Source organism: Neolamprologus multifasciatus, chromosome 9 (genome assembly GCF_963576455.1).
Source record: "Neolamprologus multifasciatus chromosome 9, fNeoMul1.2, whole genome shotgun sequence".
Lineage (NCBI taxonomy): Eukaryota > Metazoa > Chordata > Actinopteri > Cichliformes > Cichlidae > Neolamprologus > Neolamprologus multifasciatus.
The window spans coordinates 19,899,505-19,911,058 of NC_140447.1; the positions used below are offsets into that span (position 1 = coordinate 19,899,505).

Genomic DNA, 11,554 nt, shown 5'->3' on the forward strand with positions numbered 1-11,554 from the left:
GTCATACAACTAATTTCTAGTTATTGCTGCTAAAATAGGTTCTTAAAGCTATTGACTCATACTAACCTACTGAGCACGGCTGTTCTACAAGTGGCTTCTACCTTTTGACTTGTTTTTTGCTAAATAAATACATTTGATTATATTTTTTAAATGTATTTATTATCCTAACACATAAAATATAAGAAGTGACAGAGGATGTACTTTCTTTTTACCGTAACTGGACAGGAAAATGACTGAACACACAAGGTTTCCATCAACTGAACAAATCATGTAGTTTCCACGATTTGCAGCGGCAGCTCCGCAAACACATTCAGATTTGTTTTCATATCCTTAGTTTGTGTTCTTGAGAAGGAGATTGCTTTGGTTTTGTCATGTAATAATTTCCATCCACAGATGAGCCTTGGGCAGACCAGTTAACAGAAGATCACCAGAGCTACCGGAACTCAGCACTGCTTGTTTATCAAAATGTTGAGTCCTTTTTGGTTCTTTGTCTTAAACGCCATAACAAAGTGGTGCGGGGCGATCTTTCCACGGCCCTCCTCGTCCACCTGGCCCATGAAGATGTAGTTCAAGCCTAGTGAGGTCACACAAAAAAAACCTGAATGCAGTGGCAGAATGGCAGAGACATTCAGGGAGGCCAAAATGTGAGAATCTGCCCACAGCAGGTCCGTATACTATATGTTTATATGCATACATATAAACTTACAGTACTTAGAGTTGAATTGACTGTTTGGACAGTGAGTTCTGCCGCTCACCTAACGCCTCAACTGAGAGTGACAGCGCATCACAGGAGGCAAACTCAGAGCCATAAGTTATTCAAAGCAGTCAACCAGCATCTATACAATGTCATCATATTGCAGATAATAACCGGGGGGGAAATTATATCGAGGACACTGAGAAAAATTAATTTCATCTCTACGCTGTACACTCACCTCTTCTGATAACTGGGCACTTTTTGCACAGGATAACGATCTTGGTGCTCATTGTCTTTCCTGCCTGCTGGATTGCCAGGTTGCCTTCTTTATACACATTGATAATAGAGACGGTGGCGTGCATACTTCCACCTCTAATCACCGCTGTAATAACAGTTCCAGTTATCACTGTTGTAAACACAAAAAGCAGATGAAAAATTACATGAAACATTTCTTGGAAAAATAGTGTATATAACTCCCCAAAAAAGCCTATACAGACAGAATACATACATATAAAATCCACAGATACATTTTCTTGTACAGAAAACTACAACTGCAATGGCTCCCGCAAGTGCTACAGTACCTCAGTCTTCTTCCCCTCATCCCCAACCGGGGGTTTCTTCCTGTTAAAAGGGAGTTTTTCTTTCCCACTGTTGCCAAAGGTTTTGCTCATAGGGGGTCATCTGATTGTCTGGGTTCTCACTGTTTTCTCTTTACTATTGTATGGTTTACCTTGCAATGTAAAGGCAACCGTTGTTGTGATTTGATTCCTTAAAATTGAATTGAATTGGTTTAAAAGTGTCTCTTCTGCAAAAGTGGAGTTTTTCTCCAACCTTGTGCAGACTATAATATCCAACTTTGCTGGTCTTGGCACTTGTTCTGGGGTCTTTGGGCACATCTCTCACTATTTTTCTTTCCAGATTCTTTGAAATTTTTCACTTCCTACCTCTGCCAACATTGTTCTGTACTCTGTGGCTCTCTTTGAAATTCTTGATGATGCTTCTCACTCCAGTTTTAGACACTTGGAAACACTGTGATAACTTTGTATATCCACCTCCTGCTTAGTGAGCCTCAACAATTCTTTTTCCAAGTCTAAAGTGATATCTTTTGATTTTGGCATCAGGCTTTCTCAAGCGATAGCTCAAACCCTTGCTGGGGTTTATCTACTCTATGTAAATTGGAAGATAACCCTCGGTTTTACCTTGATTGTACATGTTTTGAGCATTACAAAGTAAAAGCACATCACTGCACAGCAGTGATTGTGCTATGGCTCAATAAAAAAGTCTGTTTGTATAATAATACTGACCCTAGAAATGTTTGGGTTTTGTTTTTTATGAATTAATTAAATTGTTGTGTGCAAAAAGAAACAATTTATGCTTTCTAAAGAAAACCAGAATGTTCAGAAATGCTATGTTGAACATCCCTTGCTCTGTTAATAAATTATGGCAACTGCCAGTACTAGCCCCTCATCCTCACATTCACGTTTGGTTATCATATTCACAATCTTATGTATCAACAATACTCCATAGGCCTTTTGCGACTGAGGGTTAAAAACACTTTACTTTTCATAGCAATGCTAATAATTTTGTCCTCATCTGTACTTCTTAAATTAAATCTTAAAAATGGGCACAACTGCGGCTTAACTGGAAAAGCAGTAAAGTTTTAATTCTAGGTTCTATGAATAAAAATGTGAAACTGGAAGACTGATCTCATGGAGTCAGTTAAATAGATGTCCACGTTTCAGATGATGAGTGGATTTAGAAATGTAACACTCAGAAATGTTGCAGTGTGAGACACAGGGACGCTTCCAACACAGAAACTGCTGTCAGCGAGGAAATCTGTTTCCCATAGTTATAATTAATGATCTGAGAGAGCTGTGAACAATATGTGCGTGCTACATCTCAACTCCGTTTCTTTGAAGTGCAGCCTGTCTTTAAAAATGTCACTGTGGATTAACAGCATAGACTCTATACATTTCCTTTCAGGCTGTGAGCGCTACACCCTTGTGACCTTTTTGTAAAGCTTCCTTATGAGGTAAAAGCTCCCTTTAATACAACATCAAAGAATTCCAACTCTATCAAACAAGAGGAAATTGAATGTGGGACATCATTATTGTCACACAGACAGAAAGAAATCCGAGGTCACTCGACAGAAAACGGGGCGATAACGTCATTATAAATCATCTGACAGTTTAACTGCTCAGAGCAGAGATACTTTGCTACTTTGTTCCAGGTTTATTTTCCTGTCTGATTCTGCTTAAACAATGCGACCAGTGTGCGGGGTGAAGTTTCAGCCATTTCCTGTTTAGACAGACCAGCTCTCCATGAGAACAAAAGAAAAACATACAGTTTTGCCGTTTGTTTCCACGACTGGTGGAGAAGTGATGTTTAGCAGTGACAGCTGAGTGATACTGGAGCCGGTGGAGTGGAGGAGGAGGCACGGCTCATTCGGCATGAACAGGATTCTTTAACCTGATGGTACCAATGCGTCTGGACTTCGCATGCTGCCTGTTTCATTTCCTGACAGGGATGAAATTAGCCAGAGGACTGCCTGTTTTACTCGTGCTATTATATCTGTTGCTACTGTTACATAAACCAGCGAGCTGCGTTTGATGATTTAATGTGTAGATGCCACATAATTTGATTATTTTAAAATACCAGCAGTGATTGGACCAGCTATTTTCAGCCTTGTCATGTCTCGTCTCCCTGTTTCATTCAGATAAAAGCGACTTTTTCTGCATTCGCCGCCACATCACTCGTCTTTCCTTTTTATCCCCTTTTCCTAGACACAAACCGCATGTGTCAGATTGCCGAGCCTGAATAAACGCCTTCATTTATTGCCACTTTGCCTACAGTTAGTGGCTGAGTATGAGTGTGTGTTTAGACTACAGGTAACCGTGCCCTACTGTATGCAATCATTCACTTCTTCACAGGCTATCAAGGAAGTCTTTGAGATGTGTAAGGGAAAAACAATCACAGAGCAAAGATAGCAACATAATCAGGACTATAAACTGCTACTTAAGGGGAGTTTTGGCTGTCAGCATGGGGTCTACTCATATATATCTTCAGAGAATCTGCAATTCAAGCTGTTTAGGATTAGAATTTGTGAAAGCAGATATGTTAAATGATACAAAAATGGCTGGAATGTATTAGTGACTATGGCTTAATGTGGTTTTTGATAAGTTACAGTAAGCATTTATGTTCTCACCAAAATTGCTGGAGCAGTAATTGCTCTCAAGCGTTCCTTGTCTTTTGCATTTCTGCCGGCACAGGGCAACAGAGTACTTCAGAGCTGCACAGAGAAAAAAAGAAACACACACACGCACACACAAAAATCAGCCTCTGTAATTTTGCCCGCCAGTGACACGGTCATGTAAGTTATGATGCCATCTGCTTCTGCTGCAGCCTATTTACTGAGTATTCTTGGTAACACAAGTGTCTCTCCAGATGGATGGCTGTCAGTATCACAGACAATAGCTAGATTATGTGGCGAGGGAACGTCTGTTTTTGAAGTTAAAGATAGAAGAGAATCCATGAAGGAAAGAACTGAGGCTTGAAGAAAATACAATGTGACTGTGCAAATATTTTTCTTACTGTGGAGGGAAAAGTCGGGTGAGGGGGGGAGATAAGCCAACCAGAAAGCAGTGACACAGCATGACATCATAGCAGGGGGGCGCCAAAATAACCTGGCCTGAGTGACGGAAAAACACAACAATGTGTGGGAGTGCGAGTCTGACTATGAAAATGAGCTGTGATTGCAGGTGCAGACGCACGCCCACCCCTTGTGTTGTGTACGGTTTACACAAGAGAAAAGTCTTATGAGCATAACACATAGCTTTAGCATATGCTGTGTTACAACATGTGCTTGGCTGCATCTGTAATTGGACTACACTTTCCAGTATGTTCTATTGACTCACTGGCTGACTGCTATAATCTATTTACGCGAGCAGAGCATTTGCTCTTATGTGAGCCACATGTGTGGGGACAGTAGCAGAATGCATGGCCACAAGCAGCACACTGTACTACTACTTAAGCACCTCGCTCTTTCCTTCTCTTGCCTACATTTGCTATTGGAAGCAGATTTCAGATCCTTCTCAAGTTGAAAGAAGGAGATAAAATCCCACATGTTATCAAAGAATCCAGCAGCACAAAGCAAATACAGTCAAATCAGCTAATGCAGATATTAGAAGTCTATGGATGTTAGAAGTTTTTTAATGGTTTCTATTGAATATAAGCTGCTACCTACGTATTGGCCTGGTGGTGACTGGCTGTGTGGTAGTTGCAGGCAGTACTGTTGTGGTGGGGAATTTCTTTGGTCTGAACTTGTAGTGCCCAATGAAGCCGTCGGCAGTCAGGCTGAGATCTGACAGGAACTGGATTAGGAGCTGATTCCCCTCCGACAACACCGGCCTACAGAGCAGCACGGGAAAGCAGACTGAGGATGAACTGAGATGAAATCACATGATGGTTTAGTGAAAATGAAATCTTCTGCATGACAGAAATCACCTACGCTGGGGGGCTGTCTCCGCAGTATTTGCCAATCCTCTTCGCATCGTTTATTTCCGGCCCGTTGAAAATGGAGACGTGGTCGTAGCGGCAGTAGTTGTCTCGTTCCACATCGAACTTCTCGAACTTCACCTCAATAATCTGCAGCAGGAGACAAGTTACAAAGTAATCCTCTTTATTCTAGCAAAAGCTTATAACAGGCCCTAGGGTGCATCCTCTGACTAAAGTGTATGCTGTCATTTTTGAAAAGATATACTCCACCTGCGACTCACTGAGATTTCTTAAAAGAACGGCTTAGGTAACTTGCAATGTTTTATTTCAATAGAGTGTTATTCCGCCACTGGCATTTACTCATCATTGATATAGAGGGAAAACATGCACGGAAAAATGACTAGATGAAAAACTTCTGTATCTTCATTTATTTACAAAACTCAGTTTATCTGCTGTGGATAGCTTCTCCAGTTTCCTCAGATTTTCTAAGCACACAATACACACCATGTCAAGATATGACATTTTTCCTCTAAAATCTCTTTGGGAATCACTGTGTTGTTACAAAAATACTATATTCTGCCTGTCAAACTGTGTTTGATATTTGAATGGTTCACAGATATGTGTTAAGTGGCCTAATAAAGAAGCAAACAAACAAAGACATTCCCCTGAAAATGCTCAGGTACAAGGACTGGCCTGAAAATGAGTGAAAAAGCAGCCAATGTTCAAAGAAAGCCTTTGAAAACCCTCCAGAAAGCCTGAAGAAGTATTGCTAAACGGCACTTTAAAAAGAGGGGCTGGACTCTGTCTCAGTCTGGAGTTGCCCCTGGTGAGAGGCGGCGGGCTGGGGTGGGTATTCTAATATCCCCTCGGCTTGCTGCCGGTACATTGGGGTTTTTCCCGGTGGACGAGAGGGTTTGTTCCCTGCGCCTTAGGGTCGGGGAACGGGTCCTGACTGTTATCTGCGCTTATGCGCCGAGTGGCAGTTCGGAGTACCCAGCCTTCTTAGAGTCCCTGGGGGGGGGGGTGCTGGAAGGTGCTCCACCTGGAGACTCTGTTGTCCTGCTGGGAGACTTCAATGCTCACGTGGGTAACGACAGCGAGACCTGGAGGGGCGTGATTGGGAGGAACGGCCTCCCTGATCTGAACCCGAGTGGTGCTTTGTTATTGGACTTCTGTGCTAATCACAGTTTGGCCATAACGAACACCTTGTTCGAACATAAGAGTGTCCATAAGTGCACGTGGCACCAGGACGCTCTAGGCCGTAGGTCGATGATCGATTTTGTAATCGTATCACCAGACCTGCGACCATATGTTCTGGACACTCGGGTAAAGAGAGGGGCTGAGCTGTCAACTGATCACCACCTGGTGGTGAGTTGGATCAGGTGGCGGGGGAGGACGCTGGACAGACCTGGTGCACCTAAACGCGTAGTGAGGGTGTGCTGGGAACGACTAGCAGAGGCCCCAGTCCGCGAGATCTTCAACGCACACCTCCGGCAGAGCTTCAACAGCATTCCGAGGGAGGCGGGGGACATTGAGTCCGAATGGACCATGTTCAGCGCCTCCATTGCCGAAGCTGCTGCATTGAGCTGCGGCCGCAAGGTGGTTGGTGCCTGCCGTGGTGGTAATCCCCGAACCAAATGGTGGACACCAGAGGTGAAGGGAGCCACCAGGCTGAAGAAGGAGTCCTATCGGGCTTGGTTAGCCTGTGGGACTCCGGAGGCAGCCGACAGGTATTGACAGGCCAAGCGGAATGCGGCTCGGGCAGTGGCTGAAGCAAAAACTCGGGTGTGGGAGGAGTTCGGAGAGGCCATGGAAAAAGACTTTCGGACTGCCTCGAAGAGGTTCTGGCAAACCGTCAGGTGTCTCAGGAGGGGAAAGCGGTGCTCTACCTGCACTGTGTACAGTGCTGGCGGAGCGCTGCTGACGTCGACTGAGAAAATTGTCATGCGGTGGAAGGAATACTTCGAGGACCTCCTTAATCCCACTGACACGTCTTCCGAGGAGGAAGCAGAGTCTGGGGATGAGGGGAATGACCCGCCAATTTCCGGGGGCGAGGTCACTGAGGCAGTTAAACAACTCCTTGGTGGCAGAGCCCCTGGTGTTGATGAGGTCCGCCCCGAGTTCCTGAAGGCTCTGGACGTTGTAGGGCTGTCCTGGTTGACACGCCTCTGCAATGTTGCGTGGAGATCAGGGGCAGTACCCGTGGATTGGCAGACCGGGGTGGTGGTCCCCATCTTTAAGAAGGGGGACCGGAGGGTGTGTTCCAACTACAGGGGGATCACACTCCTCAGCCTCCCCGGGAAAGTCTATGCCAGGGTGCTGGAAAGGAGAGTTCGTCCGCTAGTCGAACCTCTGATGCAGGAGGAACAATGCGGTTTTCGTCCTGGTCGCGGAACACTGGACCAGCTCTTCATCCTCTCGAGGATACTTGAGGGTGCATGGGAGTTTGCCCAACCAGTCTACATGTGTTTTGTGGACTTGGAGAAGGCATTCGACCGTGTCCCTCGGGGTGTCCTGTGGGAGGTGTTGCGGGAGTATGAGGTGTCTGGCCCATTGCTACGGGCCATTCGATCCCTATACAACCGTTGCAAGAGCTTGGTTCGCATTGCCGGCAATAAGTCAGACTCGTTCCCGGTGGGTGATGGGCTCCGCCAGGGCTGCCCTTTGTCACCGGTTCTGTTCATAATTTTTATGGACAGGATTTCTAGGCGCAGCCAAGTGGCGGAGGGCTTTCGCTTTGGTGGCCTCAGGATCTCATCTCTGATTTTTGCGGATGATGTGGTTCTGTTGGCTTCATCGGGTGAGGGCCTCCAGCTCGCACTGGAGCGGTTCGCAGCCGAGTGTGAAGCAGCGGGAATGAGGATCAAACTTTTGCACAATGTCCCGGAATTTCAGTTCATTTGAGGCCAGTTATTCAGAAAGAAACATTTGCATTTACTAATTTTTTTAAGTAAAAATTTTAATGTATGACCTGGTTCTTTGGTGCTACTATATGCCAGGAGCAGGTCACTCCAGCTGGGTAGTCCTTCTCAGGCCAGTTGGGTGTTTTGAAAGTCCCAGAGGGCTTAACCAGCCTGCCTCCACAGTACTGGTCCCCTGAGGAGAAATGACTGAAGTTAGTGCTAGGATTACACAATTAATTAGCTATATTCTGCTCCTGTTATTGCTTGAATGAAATAATAAATGTTATTTAGCAATCTTTTAAAGGCTATAATGGTGAGTCAGTAATGTGCTCGTGTTATTAACTGCGTCTAGGGGCAGTCACTGCCTTTTTGTCATTATGAACACCATAAAAAGCAAGTCTGTCATCTGTGGGTTTAAAAATAACTGCCATCAGAGGAACATCAGTTCAGAAAAAACACAAACTCTCAAAGGATCGAATCACTTAAAAAGATGCGTTCCTTATAACATATACTTTAACTGATTCTGCCTTTCCAGCAATGAAAAAAAATCCATTTAGCAAATTGAAGAAAACAAATCTCTACAAATGGGTGACACGTGGTATAGCAGAGTTTTAACCATGTTTAAAGACAGGATAGCAACAGTCTCTCTGCCGGCGGGTAAGAGCCTGACCGACTGGTTAATTGACACTGTCCACTACAGCTGTCAGCTCCTACGATACAGAAAACCAGACATTAAACTTCTAAAAACAGTAGATGTCCCAGTGAGGAAAACGCTAAAGGCTCTAAGTGATATTTCTGACATTTGCCTTGCAGCACAATAGCCAAAAAACATGAGAAATTCCACATCACAGTGCAAGAAGAGTTAAAAAGCAGGTTTCTTTTAATCCACATAGACTTTTAGCCCACAGACCTGCTCTTACTGAGCACTACACGAACGGATACATCCTGTTGTTTTACTGGGTGTCTGCATACAAACAAGGTAACATTTACTTCTTAGTAACATTACAGAAGCTCCACATATTTCTGCATTACATGCTTGGATAGCAGCGAGATGTTCTGCTACCCTTGCAAACTTGCCACCTTTGACTAAGACAGCTGTGTTAAGAGGAAGCATGCCAAGCTTCTTCTTCTCCTCATGTTTTCTTACCTCGCTCATGTGTATGGGCAGCAGAGAAAACAGCCAGGAAGCCACTCCCAGCAGTGTTGGCATCGGATACCATCTGCAGGAGCATCTTGTTGCCTGTGGAAACAAGGGCTCCTGGCTTGAACGTCCCACAGAAGCGACCCAGTCTCTGTCCATTGACATGGCCGCTGTAGACATCCACATAATCATAGCGACACAGGTTGTCGTTCTCCAGATCAATGAAGCGGAATGACAGTACCACCACCTTGCCCTCCGGGACCTGGGTGGGGAGTTGTAGAATGCTTAGTTAAATTATTATTATTATTAAATGGCATGACAAACAAATGAGCATAGAACTTTCAGTAAATACTAAATATTGTTACTTTAATACTCTCAAACATTTTAACCTAATTGTGCATTTTAACCCAGCTTATGCCGTTTTTCCAACCTAATCATCAGCTTCACTGCAGTAAAGTACAGAAACATCACAGAGCCACTCAGCAAAGATTGCCCCAAGCTAACTGCGGCTGTGGTTAACTTCTTTTAGAAGGAAATTAGGAGTTTGGACTAAGCCAAAGATTGTCATACTGTATTTCTTTTTAATGAACAATGCTTTATCACTGTCGTCATATGCTATGAATGAAAAACACAACTGGACTCACTGTGATTCTCCACACACATTTGGTATTTGGAGGGTAAACTCCTGGGTACCCCTGGCTCCCGATTACTCCAGACTCTCCTGTGATGTTTCCGCCACATGTAAAGATTGGTCTGAGGAGAAAGATATTTTCTATACATATATATAAAATAATAACGGTGCATTAAAGCAAAATTTAAAAACAAAATTGATAATATCCATTGGATTCAGTGCATTCAGTTCCTCGCCAGTGCGCCACATGTCCCGAGGCAGCCCATACTGCACAATATTCTTCCAACTCCAGTCATCTGACGGTGATTTTCAAAAGGCTAAATGGGATCCTTACTTTTTTAATCTAATAAATCTTTCAAGAAAATTTGAGTTTGGTGTAAAAAGTAAATAAAGAAGTACCTCTGCTGGGACTGCGCAAAGACTTCTGTCAAGAACAGTAGAGTCCATGCGCAAAAAATACTGCATGTTCTCCACATTGTTGGGAAAACGGAGCAGGAGCTTCGCCTGTTTTCACCCGGTGGCGTGAATGGCATTGTGTTCAACAGGCTAAAACGGAGGGGAAAAGTACCCAGGAGCTCCTGTAAGGAGTTTCAGCAACGGAAAACTCAAGCAAGCAGATGAATATAGCGTTTGTTCTGCGTGGTAGGAGGGACGGGGAGCAGGGTGCACATTTCTTTTTCTTTTTTTCCTTTCTTTTTCTTTTTTTTTCCTCAGGGGGGTTAAAGACGCGCTGGGAGGGGAGGGAGTGGGCGCTTGCATTAGTTGGCTTGAAAACGAAAAACCTTTAAGGAGATGGCATGAATAAACTTGACTCCAGAAGTTATCTATGCATGGTTTCACATTCCGATCAACGTGTATATTTCTGAATTCAAATACCTGCATGTGCCTAAAGGTGAATGAGGCAACTTGTGTTGTGTTCGCCAATCTTATTTTTTTATTTTATATTTTATATATGTCTATAAACTGAAATATAAAATACAATTACATGAAATATGGCTTGTTAGAGTTGTGCGCAGCAAAGGGGTCATCTGAGGATTGAAAGAGAGCACCACCTGCTGGACAAACTATGGTGTAAGCAATTTTATTATCACTCAAATTCCAATTCAAAAATGTGCTGTTCTCTTCATCATATTATGTTGTTTATTTGATTATATAATTATTATTTCCATTTTAGATGTTACCTATTTGTCCATTTGCATTTCTTGAAATGCTCAGTCCATGTCATTTGTTTTAAAATTTCATGAATAGTGAAATTACCTTATTTGCTTGCACTGGTACACGTGTGGTAATATTTAGGCTCCTTCATTCTTTGTTTATTTACCCTGATATCTTAGTCTGAGTCTGCAGTTTGAATTATACGGAACCTGCATGCTGATTATGGCATATACACACCATTCACATCGGAATTTTCAGTGGGGACAAAAACAAACAAAAAGGATAGAGTGAGATTGAAGTCACTTCGAGCAGCAAATGAGTTAGACCTGCCTGTCGACCTAGTTAATTTTTCTCTTTCATAGTATTTCTGTGCCAATTCATTATCTCTGTTGATCGGTGTAATAGTGGTATTAATTTTATTAATTTATACAATTTATACATATTTATAGTTTTAATACGTGATAGCATTTTGAATCCTGGTGTCGCGCTTGAGAAACTGAAAGAAGAGAGAAGGGAAGCGTCGGCGATTCTGTGAT

At 43.4% G+C, this 11,554-nt stretch overlaps 1 protein-coding gene across 1 annotated transcript; it reads right to left on the reverse strand.

Moving 5' to 3' along the window:
* Nucleotides 1–443: 443 nt before the first annotated feature.
* On the reverse strand, nucleotides 444–10,716 carry pcolce2b (procollagen C-endopeptidase enhancer 2b). The gene is made up of 9 exons (XM_085173258.1): nucleotides 10,263–10,716; nucleotides 9,877–9,985; nucleotides 9,239–9,494; nucleotides 8,160–8,284; nucleotides 5,202–5,338; nucleotides 4,938–5,101; nucleotides 3,900–3,983; nucleotides 933–1,100; nucleotides 444–574 (listed from the first exon to the last, which is right to left on the reverse strand). Exons 1-9 carry the CDS (start codon nucleotides 10,394–10,396, stop codon nucleotides 444–446), a joined length of 1,308 nt encoding a protein of 435 aa, XP_085029384.1. The 5' UTR covers nucleotides 10,397–10,716.
* Between the last annotated feature and the right edge of the window lie 838 nt (nucleotides 10,717–11,554).

What these genes read in the sequence shown, in the direction of transcription:
- pcolce2b (XM_085173258.1), bottom strand. Translation starts at nt 10,396, where the DNA reads ATGCCATTCACGCCACCGGGTGAAAACAGGCGAAGCTCCTGCTCCGTT. An exon ending in TTTGCGCAGTCCCAGCAGAG is followed by an intron (nt 9,986 to 10,262) that starts GTACTTCTTTAT and finishes CTTTCTCCTCAG; the next exon opens with ACCAATCTTTACATGTGGCG. An exon ending in GTGCCCAGTTATCAGAAGAG is followed by an intron (nt 575 to 932) that starts GTGAGTGTACAG and finishes TGACCTCACTAG; the next exon opens with GCTTGAACTACATCTTCATG.